Source organism: Pangasianodon hypophthalmus, chromosome 7, assembly GCF_027358585.1.
Source record: "Pangasianodon hypophthalmus isolate fPanHyp1 chromosome 7, fPanHyp1.pri, whole genome shotgun sequence".
In the NCBI taxonomy this organism is placed as follows: Eukaryota; Metazoa; Chordata; class Actinopteri; order Siluriformes; family Pangasiidae; genus Pangasianodon; species Pangasianodon hypophthalmus.
This window is the reverse complement of record NC_069716.1, coordinates 23055744-23074939: the sequence shown is the minus strand read 5'-3', so window position 1 is coordinate 23074939 and position 19196 is coordinate 23055744. Positions and strand designations below refer to the sequence as shown.

At 41.5% G+C, this 19196-nt stretch overlaps 1 protein-coding gene across 5 annotated transcripts in view; it reads right to left on the bottom strand.

Moving 5' to 3' along the window:
- Positions 1–19196, bottom strand: part of wnk1a (WNK lysine deficient protein kinase 1a) — a 21448-nt gene extending 2252 nt beyond the window's left edge. The window contains exons 1-24 of one of the 5 annotated variants that reach the window (XM_053235314.1): positions 18493–19196; positions 15404–16518; positions 11237–11409; positions 10822–11042; positions 9148–9305; positions 7596–7684; positions 7263–7482; positions 6816–7107; positions 6547–6722; positions 6341–6421; positions 6088–6210; positions 5039–5131; positions 4752–4825; positions 4396–4540; positions 3652–3768; positions 2825–2938; positions 2690–2744; positions 2458–2598; positions 1639–2366; positions 1442–1540; positions 905–1353; positions 592–791; positions 395–490; positions 44–213 (exon numbers count right to left, since the gene is read on the bottom strand). In XM_053235314.1, the coding sequence (XP_053091289.1) occupies positions 44–213; positions 395–490; positions 592–791; positions 905–1353; positions 1442–1540; positions 1639–2366; positions 2458–2598; positions 2690–2744; positions 2825–2938; positions 3652–3768; positions 4396–4540; positions 4752–4825; positions 5039–5131; positions 6088–6210; positions 6341–6421; positions 6547–6722; positions 6816–7107; positions 7263–7482; positions 7596–7684; positions 9148–9305; positions 10822–11042; positions 11237–11409; positions 15404–16135 (4746 nt within the window). In that variant the 5' untranslated portion in view covers positions 16136–16518; positions 18493–19196. The remainder of the gene's footprint in view (positions 1–43; positions 214–394; positions 491–591; positions 792–904; positions 1354–1441; positions 1541–1638; positions 2367–2457; positions 2599–2689; positions 2745–2824; positions 2939–3651; positions 3769–4395; positions 4541–4751; positions 4826–5038; positions 5132–6087; positions 6211–6340; positions 6422–6546; positions 6723–6815; positions 7108–7262; positions 7483–7595; positions 7685–9147; positions 9306–10821; positions 11043–11236; positions 11410–15403; positions 16519–18492) is intronic. The other 4 variants (XM_053235315.1, XM_053235316.1, XM_026918169.3 and 1 more) reach the window with 4 other exon arrangements.

The window sequence follows — 19196 nt, the reverse complement described above, 5'->3', positions numbered from 1 at the left end:
ACATTATAGCTGATAGAGGTGAAATATGGTTAGTGCTGCTTACATCAAGGCTTTGTGAATTTTGTTTGCCATTCTTCTTGACCTGTACGTGGCTCATGGCATCCCGAGCAAAATCATCCACCAGCTGGTGGAGGTCATCTGTAAATGTGCCTTTTCGTGGAAGGTTAGCAGCTTGGCTTGACCCATTTTCTGCTTTATTTGTGATGGTGGTCCCTATAACAGACATTAGGAAACAGAACACATAAATAAGCAAGTAAATAAATAAATACCTGTAATTAATGACAAGTTAAAAAGTGAACTAAAGAATGCAGAATTATTTAGTCCAATAACAACATGTATAGAAATTATGGGATCAACAATTCCTCAAAAAAGAATGAAGAAGCAAAACCTTTACCTTCTGACTGAACATCCTGAACAAGTGTATTCGGCAGATCTGGAACCTTTCCTGTAGTTGACTGACTAACTGAAGCCTGTTTGTTACGTTTATCTCCTGCAAGCACAAAAAAGAATTTTCAGAAACAAGGATTTGCCATTGTGATTGAGTATACAGACTACATAGTGTCTTTGTGGAAAAGAAACTTGGTGGTATACCTTGCTGATGAGGGCTGCTATGGGTGCTGCCACTGCGGCTGGATTTATTGCTCTTGCTTTTAGTGAGCCTGCGCCGACCTCCTGCCACAGCTACAGGGGAGGAGGCCACTATGGAGGGACGTGCTTTGCCCATCCGTGCAAACAGCTCCTCAAGCTCCTTCTTCTGCTTAGACTGCAAGGCCTGGATCTCACTCGTATGCCTGTTGGAAGGAAAGAAATTATGGTAAATAAAATCAGGTAACAAAAGAATCAGGAAAAATCTCAAGGTGCATTGAATTATTATTTAATATATTTTCTTTTAAACAAATCCCACCTCTCCCTGAGCTGTCTGATCTCTTTCTTAAAGGCTTCGTCCTCTGGCTCAGAGTCATCACTGCTTAAGATGCATTGGGGGTTAGGCTGTACTATGGGTACATTAGATACACGAACATCTTCCTCTTCTTTTGAGCCTGCATCCTCCTTTCCAGTTGGAGTAACTGAGAAACGTCCCACTTTGACATCGGCACCAGGGGTCACCTGAAAGCGCCCAATTGTAGTAGCAGCAGCAGGAGCAGGAGGAGGAGGAGCAGAAGCAGAAGGAGGAATGGATTCTGAAAGGTCATGCCCAGGGCTTGGCAGGGTTTGATACTTATGAAGGGTGTTTTCAGGGCTTGAGACTGTTGATGACGTTGACGATGAAGACGAAGAAGTTGTGGATGAAGAAGACGGCATGGTATTCTGGCAAGAGGCACCGTCCACAACTTGATCAGTGGCCACAGAAACCTGCACACAGATTATTTAAAAAGCCTGTTCAAATATGACAGGTGTTGGAAGGTTCAGTTAACAAAAAGACAGGAATGTTTCTCATTACCTGAAATCGGCCAAGTCTAAAACCTTCACCAGTTGATGGAGTCACTGGCTGCATGTTCTCTACAGTAGTCAGGCCATCTTGGGGTCCACTTACAGAAGTCTAAATTATAGAAAAAATAAAATAATAAATATCAGTGAAAAAGACTGCATCAAAACAAGAATACCAACAAAAACCCTGAAAAGTACAAAGGTGTCTACCTGCAGTCTTTGTACAACAGGATCAACTTGACCAGTTTGCACTTGTACAGTAGGAGGACCTCCTTGGCTCTGAGAGGCAAACATGCCAGGAGCAAAGTGCCCACTGGAGCTCAGAGACAAACTAGCTGGTGCCACATGGCCTGCAGTGGAGGCCAGGCCAGGAGGTGGAGAACTGATGGTGTTGGGAGGTGAAGAGGTAGGGGGCACATCTCCTGATGTATCAGGCTGGGCTGAGGCACCCGAGGATGAACCCTGGTCTTGGAATAGAGATCGGAGCTTCTTGTCCAGGGCCTGGATGTCCTCAATACCTGGTGACTTTCCCTGCGTCTCCCCCTCACTCTCCCCACACTGGCTGGGAGCAACTACAGGCAGAGGTGTGGGGGTGGAAGTATGGGCAGGAGCAGGAAGCTGTTCTCCAACAGAGGTTGGACCAGTGATGCTGCTCTCAGGCAGCTGGTAGGGAATAGTTGGAGTGGGAAGTGAGGTGCGACGCTGAGTGATGGCCTGATCTGATGGGGCAAGGGAAGGGGACGTCCTGCCTGTCCGGGGTATCGGAGCAGAAGTAGGTGGGGAAGTGGAACCAACAGGCACAGTGGGAGAGGTGTTCTGTGCAACTGTAACTGGGCCCTGGTATACAGGTTGAGGGGGTAATACTGAGGGCTGGGTGGTGCTGGGAGGCAGGATGGTTTGCCCCTGTTGTGCATGGTTTGCAGGGGCAGGATCAGACACTAAAATGAGAAAACGACAAGGTACCTCAATTAAATGCATGCCATACACCAATGCAAGATCCTTGTCCCTGTATTGGGAGAAGTAACTCACCTGCCAGGTCATCTCCAAAAGATGTGCTGGCAGAGGGAGGGCCAAAAAATGACTCTCGAAGTCGTGCTTCTGGTACAGGGCTGACAATGAAACGCCGCCCTGCTGAGTGCACCACCTGTGCAGCCACGCTGGGTGGCAGACCTGTTAACGAAAGTGGATAAAAATCAATATTAAAGGACGCTTGTGATACAGTACCAACTTAACCTAAAATCGTCTGTTAAATAGTGCTTACCTGGCAGATTAGGACTTGATATCTCGGGTATTTGCTGGTCTGCATCATTTATCACCTATAATAAACACTGAATGTTAATAAGCTTGCTTGTATTTGTTACCCTGAGAGTTAATGAAAGGTCTGAGAATTCAATACCTGAGAATGGCCATCTTTAGCAGCTTCTCTTTTCTCATCTGCCATGTCTATAACCTCTTGCACCTGATCTATAAAGGACTCGCGCTCACTCTCCAGAATGAAGTCACTCTCGACCTGAATGCACAGCAAAATCCTTTATTAACCAAAACTTATTGCATATCAAAAAAACGGTTGAAAGTCATTCATTTTACAATAAGAGCTGGCAAATACCCCAAGACAGTAGGCAAAGTAACTGACGCAAAGTGGCGAGACGAGCGACTCTACAAAGCTGAGTGAAGTTCAACTTAATGCAAACGAAAAGCGACGCATTTTTCATAATTACCACTGTGAGTGAGGGATTAAGCAGAAATTTCTGAGATTAAGAAAATGTGAAGAGCAAAACAATGTTTTCAGCTCATTATGACACTTTGATCCAGTGCACAGATGCATTTCAGACATCTGATTTGTGGTCAAGTGTGCTTTGTTCTGTATATTCTGTAGATAGCTTGTATGGATATCGTCGTCTGTGTGGATATCACAGTAGTCTGGCACTAAAAGGGAAACTATGGCGACTTGGCAAACATGAGGCTAAATGTTGCTACCAGTGTGAGCGAAGGGTTAAGCAGCAGAAATTATGAATTTCTTAGCCTGTGTGGAACAAGATCAGGTGATTATGACATTTTTCTGGAGGAAAAATAGTGCTTCAGTGAACAGCTGTATCCAGCAAGCTAGTTTGTAGATTTTGTGTGATGAGAAATTAAGAGAAAAAGAAAAAAAAAAAAGGAAAGATGCAACTCTAGTTTTACAGTGGAGGAGAGCACTGGAGGGAAAAAAAAAAAAGAGGCTACCATGATCTGTGCAATTTCTTCAGGGTTGTCTCCATCCAGATCAAACTTAAATGTCACCATTTTTCTGTTGTGGGTTTCCAGTTGGCATTCAGCCACTCTGTCACCAATATTGGAAATCTGAAACACAAATCACAAACACAAAGAAGCATAATTAGGGATTTGGGAATGTTTTCATTAATAAATTACTTTTTTTACTCTGTATCTTACAGTTGAACAGTTTGATTTGTTGAAAAACTGTATCTTGAGTGAACAAAGCCGTTCTCTGTATTATCTTTACAATAATGTTTCTATGGCCTTGGGTAGTAAAGAACCACATGTAATTGGGCTTACAATATCTGTTGGAAAAAAAAAAATCAAATACTTTAAATTGTTTTGACCTCTATTACTTACATCTATTGCTTATTTATTTTGGACTATTTGATTATTTTTTCCATGCTGATGATTTATAGTCTGTTAATTCATTATTGATGTTGGTAATAAAAACAGTAGTACATGTAGTTTTTGCATGTTTTGTACAGAATAAAACAAGAAAAGTTTATTCAACACAAAAAAACTAAAATCAGCTAAACCAATTACATAAAAATAAGTCAAAAATAATCCAAACGTTCAGATTACAATACTTATTTTAAGTAGTCTAAAAGACCGCATTACTGATTACACCTTTACTGATTAAAAATCGCTTGACTAATCATTACATTTCCTTGGAAATGTACTCAACACTGAGAGGAACTTGATGTCTCTTACATTAAGCACCACAAGCTTGGGCTTAGCAGACTTGTCGTGACGTGAGCGGCTGCGGACTGAGCGGCGCTGGTAGCGCTTTGTGGAACTAGCCTCGTGCTTGCCCTCATTCCCATCACTTAACCCTGAAGCTGCATCCGACAGGCCACTGAGATAAACAATAACAGTAATATCTCAGTTATGTTATTCAGATGGAGCTGATAACGTCACACAAACAGACAATACTCAATGAATAATGAATGCAAAGAATGCATAAAACATTCCAGGGGCATTTAGCATGGAGGCATGACTAGCTTTCGGACTGGGTTAAACAAGAAAGCAAAGTATTCTTTAAATACAATTTTTTTTCTAAGACGTACCTCTCTGCAGATGGCGGAATCAGCATGGACTGTGTTTGAGTCTGATCTGGAGACTGGGACACACTTAGAGGAACCTAAAATGAAAAGGGAAACATTCTGAGAATTAAATTTACCTCAGTCTCCTTCACCATGTTATCCCAAAATGGACTACATTCATTAGCTACTTTTAAGACATGCTTAGAATTTAGATTTTTCTGTCCAATCCTCTAACTCCAACTTAACAAAAGAAAGCTTGAAGGAAAGAAGTCAGCCTTCTTTTGTGGAAAACACGCCCTTCTACTACGCACCCGGTGTAACTGAGAGGTCTGATATAAGAAATACAGATGTTCAGCATTTGGAGGTGGAGAGAAAACAGGAGGGCTGAGTTGATTTGGCCATACCTGGCAGCCAATATGCAAGAAAGAGGAGGTGGGAATGCAAAACAGGAGAAGAATGAAGAAGTTAATGATAGAAAAAGTTGAAGAAGTTAAGGCATGTTTACTGAGTTCAGAAGAATGAGGATATGAACACCCAAGTAAGACAGTTATTTATGAGGTGCTGTAACTCTACTGCCAGTTTTTGTTAATGCAATACTTCATGCAGAATTAGTCATTGAGAGAGACAAAATGGAAAAGCATGGGAAAATAACAGCACTTTTACAACATCTGGGATCACATGTCAAATATGAAGTTACAGCAAAACATACAGCACAAATGCAACAATAGATGCTTGTAAAGCGTATGAAATATAGTGTCAAAGAAAAAAGAGGAACACTGAGAAAGATAGTGAAAGGGGAACCATGAATAATCATTTAACCTTCAAGCAGGTTATGTAAGCAGAAGTAAAATAACTTTTCTATGTAGGTGAAAGTACCTCCACTTTAAGAAACAAGATGAAGTAACAAAACCTTCGGCACCAAAAAACTGGAAATGTACCTTTCCATTAGCCACTGGTAAATTACCCAAATTTCCAGTTGTATTGTTTTTTTTTTTTGTACCTACTTAACATAGCCAATTGGGACCAACAGGAACTAATGCTCTTTGGAGGAAGCGCTAGCAGTACGATTCATTGCTATGACGTTGTATAAACATGGGGAAAATGTCTGCTTTAAATGGTACTGTTTTCAGGCATAATGGATAACACGGTCATTATGTCGTTATCATTTAGACAATGGGGGTTAATACAAGCACTTCTTCCATAATGACCAACACTGGTGTGGTTGTGCACCATAATGATTATAGGTAGGTTTACTGTCATCACTGTGTCTATTCCAGGTGTCTCTGATGATGGTAGGAAAAAATCTACAACCCCAAGTTTCCTGATTTTGAATGTGCAGTAAAAATGGCCCGTAGTGTACCTGGACCACCTGAGAGCCGTGCGGTGGTGGTGGCTGAGATGAGCTCTGAGGTGCAGCATCCAGCGGGGGCTGGTTATGCTGTTGGGAGATGCTAGGCTGAACAGAAGCTGGCAGAGTGGTCTGCTAGCCAACAAAAAGAGGACAGATGGTTGGTATTCAGACTCCAATAATCTAATATCTAAGCAGTTGCAAAGAAATGAACAGAAACAAATGCTCAGACTGAGTAACAAGTGTCTGCAGACATGATGAGTACCTGTTGTGGAGCACTATATTCAGGATGGGACACAGGAATCAGAGGCTGGGAACTACTTCCTTGTGAAGAAGGAACCTGTGGCTGATATAAAGACAAAGAAAGAACACAGCAGACATGAAACCAGAAACCAATCTTTTCAAATAATCAATTATTTACAATGGTGCCTGATACTGCAGAAAAACAAATAATCCCGAAGAATGACCCACCAGGCTATGTGGGTGGACAACATGCTGCTGAGGAAGTTGGGAATGAGGGTTGTGTTGTGTGGCAGAGGTCTGAGGCTGCTGCTCAGGCTGCATAGAGCTGTAAGACGGCACCAGTGGCTGAACAGGATGAGACTCAGATGCAGTCAGCGAGTACTGGCCCTCCATACCACCTACAGCTGCAGGATATACAAATAAATAATAGATCATGACCCAGCCATTACAGGTGCTGACGTAATGCAATGCTTGTTAAATTTCACCACATTACTTACATGAAGCAGGCACTCCAGGCTGCTGTTGCAGGTGGTGCTGCTCCCCCTCTGGCTCCTCTGTCTCTATGGGAACTGGTGTCAAGGTCAACATGGGGGGGTTTGTGGTGGAGGAGTGAGCAGGAGTGGGCTCGCTGGGAGGCTGCTGCCCCCCTTCCTCTTCCTGCTTCCTCTTCTCCTGTTCTTCTCGTACCAGCTTCCGCTGTTCCCTCTTCCTGCAGATCAGAGCCACACGGTCCTTTATGGCCTTGGCTATGGTCTTATGATCGCCCTCACACACATAGCCTGAGTCGACCTGGAAAGTGATTAAGGAAGAAAAAGAGAGAAATGCGAAGACAAAGCAAGTCTAATAAGGAGGGTGGAAAATTAGAAAGCTAAACCACAAAGACAAGTCACTGAAATAAAGACTGAAATGTTTAAAGAAACAGCAGGTGCGATGAGCTTTGCTACCATCTCCTGTGCCACATCCTCTGGGACATCTTTGTGGAGGTCAAAGGAAAACTCAATGGCCTCGTTATCCTTGTATTTCCCTTTGAGCTTCTTAACATCCTCAATGCGCAGCCACAGTTTGATAGCCACCACCTCCCCATCATCCTCTTCAGCAAGCTCGACACGAACCCCCGTCTCTTCCTGAAAAAAGGCGTGGTTCAACAGGTCCTTGATGGAATATCTGGTTAAAAAAAAAAAATAGACACAGGAAAAAAAAAATGTGAGAACGAGACAAATAAGACATACTTTCACAAAAGTTCAGTTGCTGTGTTTGTACAATTTTGTTCAACAGACCTCTCATCTTTGTTTTGACGAATACATCCTTCAATGATTTCTTTGACTTCAGGAATGGCTACCTTATCGAAACTGCCAGGCTTCACTCCCTTAAAGTAGAACACAGAAAACATCCAAATCATACAGAGCCTGCAAACAAAATCAAGCTCACATAATGTCTACCTTTAACGTTGATCAATCGTGTGCTATTCACAAAATATTGATTTAAATATCAATCAGTTAATTACTAGACATACACTATAAGTAATACGTGACCATAAATTGGTAATATACATACAGTACCATTTTCCAGTACCTGCATTTTACATATAGATAGCAATTAGTGTATGTAGGCTACAAGCTGTTATAAACAGGTAATGAAAAAAATAGAACTACTTAGCACATTGACATGTTATGGGAAGACACCAGTCATATACCTGTTTACTGCCTAAAGCCCAGTTATGAATCTTACTTTGCACTGGGCTTTAGGGGTGTTTCTACCAGAGAACCTTTTTCAGGAACTCAGGAGCTTTAGGTGCATTTCCACTGACTATTCTTAGTTCCTGTTGCAGAGAATGTAACTATGGGACTACTGAGGTGAAGTTTGGTATCCAGCATGTAGCTAACAAACCATTATTAAGAATAATTTTATATCAGAGGGGGTGCAGCTGTCAAAGTTTCCATGACAATTTTGTTTTTACAAATATACCATGTCAAAATGTTGCAGGAGTATATGTTGTAATTTTGACATCATATTTATGCAGCAGATTAAAAATCAACAGATAACACACCTTCCATGTCAAATGTAACGTAACTGCATTTTGTTGCTATCTGCACTGCCATATGATCCACACCATATGCAAGTATTGATGCTAAATTTCGTTTCACTTCTTGCCCAAATACCACGCGAACCTAGCCAGGCTATACTTATGGAGCTAATAAATAGTGCAGACCATCAACTGGTCAAATGCAATCACAGAATTGTTCTGATGACTCTCACTGGAATCACTTCTGTACTTCAGCAATTTAAGGCTTTAGAAATGTATTTTATTTATTTACAGACAGTAAGATTTTATCATCACTATTTAGCATGATTTTACATTTCTTCCCTATGATCCAGGTTTAAAAAACAAAACAAAACAAACAAACAAAAAAAAAAAACAATGCTGGACACTCTACCTAGTACCCTCATGCATAGTGCAGACCGACATTTGAAATTTAGCCACAGAAAACGTACTCTCACGCTTTTGTTGTTTTTGCTTTTTGTTGTTTTGCTTGTTGTTGTGAGCAGTGTTGTTCAGTGGAAAGTACTATTAGTGTCACAGATGTTCTAAAGAACCTCCGTGGAAATGTGCATAATGATTTCACTTTGGGTTTTCTGTATATGGTGTTGCACGTGACTAGACTGGAATTCTTGAAAACACAACTTACCACTCATAGAGGGGAAAAAAAGAGTGAAGAACATGCCCCATTAAAGGCCAAAAAGGGGAGGATTTAAAAGAATGGAGCGAAGGAGAGGGGAGGAGGACGAGCACACACGGCCCTCTCCTCCAGCAAAAGGTTGGGCACTTACGCTGGTCACTCTGCGATAGATCTGTGCCGCATTCTGGCACTCGGAGTACGGGTACTCAGAAGTAGCCATCTCCAGCATACACATCCCAAAGGCATAGACATCCACTGACTCGTCATACTTCTCCTCATACATCTCAGGCGCCATGAACTCAGGGGTACCTTAAATCAAAAGAACGGTTCAGAACTCTCTCTCTCATTTCCCTACAACACCCTCTCTGTGAAGAGGAGAGAGGAAGGTGATGCTGCTGAAGATGACCTCTCCAGAAACCTGTGAGAAAAGAGAAAGGGAGAAGGGAGAGCGAAAAAGGGATAGAAAGCGAAAAAGAGGAGGAGGGGGGGATAAACTGTTCTCAGTTAGGCTGTCTTGATAAGAAGCCCAAGTTTCTCAGTGTAAGGCCTTTAGGGCAGGGCTATGGAAACAAAACTAGAGTACAGAACCTACCAGAAGGCCTGGACTGACCAAAGTATTCAAGCTCAGTCTGCTGAATGGGGGCGACTGAGCATTAAGTAAAGGTGTTAGGCATTCGCTAATGTTTACAAAAGCTGAGTTTAAGACAAAGTGTTAGCCAAATAGATTACTGGGAAATGTTCGAGGTGAGTCAATGGTCAGTCAACAGACCAGGACCGATAATTTAAGAGAAAGCTAAAATCCAAGCTATGGAAAGAACTCTTAAGTACATTTTGTTAGCCTGTTGCAAATCCCCTTAAAGGCACTTACCTTTCTGATACCTGTAAGAAAGAAGAGCAAATTAAAATTACTAAGCATAACATATTCCATAGCTAGTCACTGATTAGTGAGGTTCTGCACACTAGTTTATGCAGTAAAAAAGCTGCCCATAAAACAAAGACCTCACACAGAAAAACTTATCATATTTAGAATTGATTTAGATTTGTAATGTGTCACTTTGTACTGGTTGACTTACCAGGCCCATTTTCTGCATTTACCGCAGTACACTAAATAATCCTTAAAGTAGAATAAGGGAGATCTGAGGTTAGAGTCTAAAGTTTCCTAAAATGATAAATGTACTCTAAGTCTATAACTGAGAGGAAATCAGGAGAGAGATTAAGGCTTGGATTAAAACACTGTAAGAAAAAAAATATCAAAACAGAAGTTCTACCCTTGAGAGAGAAAAATGACAGTTATTAGCATCAACATTACGTATTTCATTGAAGAAACAGACCACCAATATCCAAACCACAGGACAAAGATCATTCAGAACGGTACCTGAAAGCCCAGGGCTCACCTCTAGCTTTTGTGCTATCCCTTTGCCATGATCAGGTTTGCCTGCAGACAAGCCACAATACAACTACGCACATCACTGACAAAAAGAGTAAAACTACTTACTCTCTGGAGGAACCTGAAATAAGGGCCTCTTAAAACACTGAGGATAATATGATCAACAAAACAATTTTGGACCTAGAGGAGGGAGGGGAATCCCGTGTGGAGAGACAGCGCGAGCGAGAAGCAGGGGCCCTGGTTTGCTGTGGTTTGGGGGCTCAGAGAAACACTGTGGTCTGCCTTCGCGCCACAATGTTAAATCACACTTTTAGAAGCCAAAGAAGAGAAAGAAACTTCAGAAGAGGACAGATTTTCTTCTTCCTGCCAGCAAACCCGCATAGCGAGTTGACACAAAAAGGACAGAGAAACAGTGTGTGGTGGCTTATGGGGTCGTACCTATGACACTCTTGGCAAAAGAAGCCCTCTTGAGAGTGGCGAGGCCCAGGTCACCGATCTTGACGGATCCAGTGGGCCCAGTGATGAAGATGTTGTCACACTTGAGGTCACGGTGGATGATGGGAGGAGACCTGGTATGAAGGAAGTGAAGCCCTTTCAGGATTTGCCGACACCAGCTGCGCAGGACTTTGATCTTCATCTCCTTAAACCGCTTCAAATACCTGCAGAGCACAACAAACCACCAGCATGGGAAAGCTGTTTTTTTTTTGTTTTTGTTTTCTTTAAACCAAGGATGCTGAGATTTATTTTATACATAATAAAACTATTTATTTTTCCTTTCAAAAATGTTTTTTTTTTCCTGCCAAATCATTTCTAGTCTAGAGTGGGCACAGATTATTTAAAATTGTTCACTTACGTCTTTAGGGTCCCAGATGTCATGAGCTCCGTTACAAGCACTATACATTTCCTCCCTTTGCAGGGAGCCTCCCAGGAATCATAGAAGCGCACAATGTTGGGGTGCTGCAGGCCCTTCAGCATGCCAGCTTCCTCCTTGAAGCGCTGTCGCTCTGACTTGGACAACTTGCGGTCCTGAAAGGCATTTTAAATGTGACATTATAAGATAAGGGTGTGGAAATGTCCCCTAAATTGAATGTTTGACAATGTTAAACAAATACTGCCAACTATTTAATGCAAACAGAATATTGTATATGGTCTGGAATGTTTACAATATCTGAATAGTATAAACACGCTTGAAATAGTGCTAAATTCCCAACAACTCCAAGCTCCTGTGGTATGACCTACTTTTCACCATGAGGTTACCCACAATTCCTGGAATGAGAAACATCCAGCTTTTGGAGGTCCTCCAAAAGCACCATCCTCCAAAGCTAATAGTATTACTCCCCGCCCCCCAGTCCTATTTTACAAGCAGAACATCAACACCATTTTTACAATGACTTCAAACAATTGAACCCAGCAAGAAACTATCACAATGCAGATGGGAGCATGCTGTGAGGGGGAAATGCAGGTGGAGAGAGGGCTCAACTTCACACCCTATCCTACTGACATCTACAGCCATTTGTGGTCTGCAGAAGCAGCCAACGAATAATATATGCATTCTATATAATATGTACAGAGGCAGCCCACTAAAGTATGAAAAGCTCCTCAGCTTGAAGCCTTTGCCCGCTCCTGGGCCTCGTACCAGTGTTGATAGAAGAGAGGGAATTTGTACAGGTTTTAGTTTGATTTTGTAAAGGGAACATGATGTAGAGCAAAGTCATAATCTGTATACTTGCACACACACACACAAAGTATCACCACAATACTGCTTTATCAAAATATAAAAACCTGGTAAACATTACAGTATTTCTAAGGTTCTCATCAAAACAATTTCCAAAAAGTTCAAGAAGTTTTCCAATTACACCCCAATTTGATCATTTGCCATTTCCCACCCACCAGCCAGATTCCCCTGACCACACGACAGCTACCAACTGGGTAGAGTGAAGGACACGTGTTACCTCTGAGACACGCGAAGCCAGCCATTACATCTTTTTGACCTGCTGCTCATGCTACATCACAGGGCAGCGCAACATACTCGAAGGAAAGTGCTATCCACCCTCTTCCACATGCACATGCCCTCACAGATGCCCACGATGGCATAGTGTCACTAGTCACGTTTACATGGACACTTTTTGTTTCAATCGGAATGAAATCAATCAGATTGATTAATCCGATCGCAGTGTTTACAAGAACGCTGAATAAAGTAATCGGGCTGATATGCGCGTTTACATGACAGAATCTTCTGACATGCGCACAGTGCACGAATACACGTTTCCAGCCGTTCCAACACGCAGATACTAGCAGCCACTCTCTTGCCATTGCTTCTTTTTTTCGTTTTAAAAAGCAGACTTAACATTTGCCTATTTCAGCTGCTAATTAGAAGACGACGAGCGTGTGATGTTTTGTGCAGTACTGCGTGTATTTATCAAGCAATTAAAATGCCCCTTCCCGAGCCCAGAACAAGGCGTCTGTGGATGAGGGTCCGAAGCAAGGACTGGTGGGACAACGTCGTCTTGCACCACTTCAGAGACGAGGAGTGGAAGGAGAATTTTAGGATGACACGACAGTCATTTATGACACTATGCTCAATGGTGGAGGAGAACATGGCACCTGGTGGGGCTACGGTGAGAGCCCCAATACCGCTGACAGCCGTGCGTCATACGTCATTACGTGATTTGTATGTCATTGCACATGCGCAGAACTATCTGGTTTCATTTTCAACCCGATGAAGTGTTTATATGTCCTCTCCATCGGATTAGAAAAGGTTTAAACCACCCCTTACGATCTGAATGAAATTTTAATCGGTTTTGGCCAATTCATTCCAATTGACGTGTTTACATGTGACTTTTTAGATCTGATTGTGCTTCTAGTCCAATTACGATCGGATTATTAGTGTCCATGTAAACGTAGCTACTGTGACTGCCAGGAAAGAGAGTGTAATGCCATCCCTCCCACCCTGAGAGCACAGCCAATTTTGCTTTCTAGACTACCGGGCACGGATGGTGGTGCCAATGTCAGGATTTAAGCTCGTGATCTTCCGAACGCTTTTTGTTGCGCCAGACAGAAGCTCAGTTTTAGAATTTTAAATGGTAGTCTACTGACTACTGTGACCAAAACAGACAAAAGAAACTCCAACGTTCTTGAATCAAATTGTATGGAGAAACAAAGAGATCACATTTTAAATATGATTATTTTCTACAGCATTTACCTCCTGCGTAAATAGAACATCTGAAACATTAAAATTATGATATTTCCTTCTCTTGAGTTTCCTGAGAGATCCACTTCGGTGGATAATGCGATAAAAGTGCCCAACAGCAAGCGCGTTGCTAAAGTTCACTTGTGTATACAAGACTACGGTTCTGTGGCACATGAATTTGTTGTGCATTAATGATCAAGTTTATTCAAATACTAAATCTTTTAAGTTAGCAATATTTAAAGTTTAAAGTTAAACTTTAAACAAATTTGATGGGCCTAATATGGATAAGCATGTTTAGCTATGTGTCATGTACTTGAAATTCTTACGGTGCTGTCATGTTAGGTATCTTTCTTAGAATCAGATAAGGCACCTTTGATAGCGAAACATTCAGAGCAACACAACACGGAATAGGGAAACAGTTTATATTTATGTTTTTTTTTTTTAACTCTAATATGCAAGGCTACTGTTGCAAAATTATTTCTTTCGTTACTGACCTAACATGCCATAACTCAATCGGACTTGTAATGGAGGCACCAAGTATAAACATGAGGAATGTCTTAACATTTATTTTCAGTAGCTATTTAAAAGCCAAACTGCTTTGGCAGCACAAAAAGCCCTTCTCCAAAAGACAACAGAAGTGAAACCATTTATAAACTTTTCCTGTGCACAGACCTAAATATTATTCAAATGTGTCATATGCGATATGAGCTATGGGATGGAAGTATGCCAGTGTTTTGCACAAGAAGTGCATGTATTTTGCCTTCTGCTACTGATGTCTATTCATTTTAGTGCAGCTTTGCTACATATCAACGGTAGACAAAATGACACGACAAAGAAAATTCAGAAAGACAGGAAGAGTGGGAGGAGAAGAAAAGATGAGAGGGTGCAAGAAATAAGAGCCTCAGAGAAAGCCAAGTGTGAGAGAACATGTAAAAGAGTGAGAGTGAAATAGATACTGCAGCTTTTGTTTCAGCGCATTTTCCAAACTGGCTCAACCTGAAGGCTGTTTGCAGCAGAGCTGCAGCTCACGTGACCACATGCAATGGCCTGTCATTACCCAGCAGCAACAGCAATAAGAAGGAGGGGTAGAGAGGGCAAAGGCAAGCCTCGACAAGCCACAGAGCTGCTGTTCACGTTGACAAGAAGAGACTCTGACCCACTTTCTCAATGTGCACTAGTGTGTTGCACTCTCAGAGCAAAACTTCTCACAAGTCTCTATTACATTTCCTCTCTTAACCCTTCTGAAATGAAAGGAGGAAACAGGATGTCAATAAAGGCAAATAGCAAGTTGATGTTTCCAGCAGCAGGATGTTGCCCTGTGGTCTGCAGTGTCACTTGAACACTTATCAGAACCATCACGATTGCAGAATCAGCATTATGGAGTCCTGTGATTACTGGTCTCCATTTCCAGTATAACTACGGAAAATAAATGTTAACACAGTCTGTGTTGATCTCAGCTGCCATCATGAAAGAAAAATTGAGCTACAATTTGCCTGGTAGTACTCTAAGCTACATAAAATATATTATGGTTCATTTTTGTCTTAGGGTATATAGGAATAAGTATGAGTAAACCCTCTTGGCATGACTACCTGAAAAATAACAAATAATGTTAATTATTTGAAGATTAACATTTAAAAATGCTATTCCAGTATTTTGGAAACAAGGACAACCAATACAATAAGTAGGCAATAACACCCATTTAATAAATACTTTAAATAAATATTTCAAACAATTCCTGTGTTCTTCATCTCACACACTGAAAACACAAACAGAAATCCCCAAGCTGAACCAGCAGAGTCACAGCTTAAATGGGACAAAGAAATGACTTACCTGCAGTTCACACCATGCTACCTCCACAGTCGTCTCCGTATCCAATCCTTTATACACAGTCTTGAATGAGCCACGTCCAATCTCAATGTCAAACTTCAAAAATCGACCATCAGGCGAAGTTCCGACAGCCTTCGTCTCCACCTCCTCTATGTCCTCTTGGTCCTTCTTCTCAGCCCCGCGCTGTTGCCCCAACTCCACACGGGCCTTTGCCTTGGCTTCTTCATCTTCCTCCTTATCATTTTCCTGTTTTGTGCCTAGGCTAATGCCCGACTCCTGCTCTGGCGTCTTGCGGTGTGTCTCCAGACATGGTTCTTTCTTCGTCTCCACAACCTGACTGGCTGACACCACGGGCCTCTGCTCTGCGACTATCTCCTCTTGGACACCATCTTTCGCTCCCTCCACCTTCTCAACGATTGGCCCATCAGTTTCAGTCTGAGCTGTGATTTTAATCTCACCAGAGTTAAGTTCGGTGGAAGCAGCTGAAAAATCCGGTGGCGCATTCAGGAAAAAGATTTTGCTAGGAAGCTCCAAAGCTGTGGCGTTCGAGTCACAAATAACACTGCGCCGGACAAATCGGTGCTCAGCCTTCGAGTCCCGCTCCATTGTGTGGTGCCGGCGGCGGACTTCGGGACCAATCCGTTCACCCAACTGCGTGTCCGAGTTGGAGCCATTGGTGTTCTTTGAAGCTGGGGACAGGAACTTGACCATCTTGTCTCTAAAACTTTCAGACATATCTCCACTCACAGAGTGAGGAGACACTCAAAAGCTAGATCACTTCCATACACTTAAATAAATGGATTGAGAAAAAGGCTTCTTTGCTACGTCTTTGGGTGATCGTTCAAATGATGACAATACTCTTACAAACTAAAGGGCTTGAGTAAAGCACTGGAAGAGCACTGTGAATGAAGTAGGGAGAGACTAGTTCACAGTCTAGCACAAACTGATAACAATGCACAAGGGCTTTTAAACTTAGGTCATCCATTGTACAAGAAAATGTAGGCAGTGTTCATTCAACATAAGGTGTGACGTGAAAAGGCCAGGCTGTAATACTTGACATGCGCTTTTAAGCCACAAGGTTGCACAAGGTTCCAAACGTGATCCAAGCTTCTGTTTCACTGCAACAACACAAAGTAGAATTCACAGTCTTTAGAAAACATAATACTAATAAGTGTAATTTATACAGCACTTTTCTCAAACTCAGTACCACTTTACAGAGGCCAAGAGTAAGCAAGCAAAGCCCTGTTCGGACTGGATTAGTTTTAAGTGAGGGAGTGGGGTAATGTGATTATCACTTAGTATCTCTGGGATTTTAGTCCCATCTGAATCTGTCATGTTAGTATTATTTACAGTCTGCATGTTACTGCGTCTGAACAGATTATGCCATATTTTACCTTCTATAGAATGACCTTTAGAAATAACACCAGATAAAATTATATATATTACATTATATTACATACATACATACATATACATATACATATATATATATATATATATATATATATATATATATATATATATATATATATATATATATATATATATATACACACACACACACACACACACACACACACACATACGTATATATCTGGTCTGACATGTTTATAAAAATTATGTTGTATCTTGTTGGAAAAGAAGTTAAGCACATTTTCTTTAGTAGGAAGCGCTTGCACTTTTCTATCATCTCTTACCTGAAACCAAAATGAAACAATTTATTGGCACAATTTAAAAACACAGAACAATAAAATACAGGGGATATTAGGTGAGTTCCTAGAACAGGTATAGCCTTCATATAATGTTATTAGTCATGTGACCTACTAATGCTCAAGCGTGGCCCATACAACCACAAACCCTATGACAAGCACGTGTTATAAATGTTGAAACAAACAGGCTGAATTAAAATGAGGTGTGTATGTAGTAGGCATTGAATTTTTGTGTGATGACAATGCATACATCCTGAAGACACACCCATCTCTGTGATTTATACAGAAATCATTCAAACTGTAAAAAGATCATAATTCCTCAGATGTCCTCCGGCATTATGTCTTCACCGATATGTCTGGAAAGCTTACCTGTCTAGATCAAATAATACTTAAACAAACAAATAATCCTCAGATACATACATACATCTAGTACAACAAGACATAATGAAGATAAGAGCAGCTGAGGAATGAGGTACATCGAGATGTCAGAAAACAGAGATAATGTATAGGAAAGGAACTGCTTAGTTATTATCCAGAGACTGAGAACACTCTGAAAAGCTGTTTTGAAAGAGAGATCTCTTCTCTGTACTACCAGGACCCAAATAATGCACCAACAAATAAAGTGACACCACACTTTCTAAAAATGTTGACACTGATTGAGCTATACTCACTGTAACTTAGAAACTAGAGTTGAACAACTCAGCTTTACAAAGTAACCCGTCATCATAAACATGCTAACTTTAATTGTAGGACAGCAAAAAGTTCGACACAGTCATTTTGTGAACCAGCCACATGGATCAGCTGTGAGATGACACCAGCAATCACAAATCCACAGACATGTACTTAGCGGATGTGGCGGCTAAAAAGTTCCCTAGCTCGATCGTTCGCTTAAATCCGATCACTAATAAAGGTCAAGTCAATCCAGAGGGATCGTAAATAATTTACCTAACCACGCAGGCCAATAGTAACCGGCTGGGTTTATAATGACTATGAGCTATGAGCTTGGCTAGACTTGCTAATTAGGCACCTCGAGCTAATGGCTGGCGTTCAATGAATGACTATCACTAACGTTCTTTAAGGAATTGTTTTCACTACACAATTGTCCTGGAAACATATACATATATAATCAAAACGTCTTCTTAAAGAATACAATTATAATACTTTACTGTTCTGTTCTCTCCACAACGCAGGCTGGCTAACGCTAACAGCTCGCTTTCGCTAACTAACGTTAGTCAAAGCAAATGCAGTTAGCTACAGCTGCTAACCGAGGATATTCTGAGGCGCGAAGGCTCGTGATTATACTCAAAATTCACACGGTTACAAGAGAAAACTTTTATAAAACAAAATATTAAATTCATTTTTTTCCTAAAAACAAACACCTACCGAAATGATGTGCATCGTCATCCTCGTTATCTCCGGTTTCTCCGGACGCCGCGCGCGCGCACCGCCGAAACTCCCTTAGCTAGCTAGCTAATTACCAACCGGGTTACATATAACGTCTGAAATGACTCATGTTTTGAGTCATAGTGCTATGTACGCGGATATTGCTCATCTGTCGTGCTAGGATATCTCCGTAAACAGTACACAGATAAACCGAAGCCGACAGGTTCGGGTCCACTTCGCCGTGATCAGCCGACAAACTGAACGCCAGAATTACAAAGTTCGAATGTCAAAGTGCTAAAACCACGCGCCTTCTCGCGAGATTTGCGGATATGCACGCGGACTCTTTGTTGTAGGTCTTTATCGGTTTAATTTCCTTATTTCAGCTGGTTATCAACGCAAAAACTAAAGCAAATGAGTCCCATGGTCTTAATAAAACGCACACACCAGGCAGAGAGTCCATTCCCGTGCTATTTACGTGTACACGAGCTATTTTTTTTGCTGTTGTTGTTGCAACACAAAAGCTCCTTTGCTACTTATTACAGCTAGTCCGTAAATCAAACGATTTCCACTCGACGGACTTAATTTGGATTTATGGACGCATAAACAAGCGTTTTATAGTTTTTCCATCTCAGTGCGACACCATAAAACACAGCCGGCAAAAGAACAATCCGCATTCTCCTCTCTCTTCCCCCGAGACAGCCCAA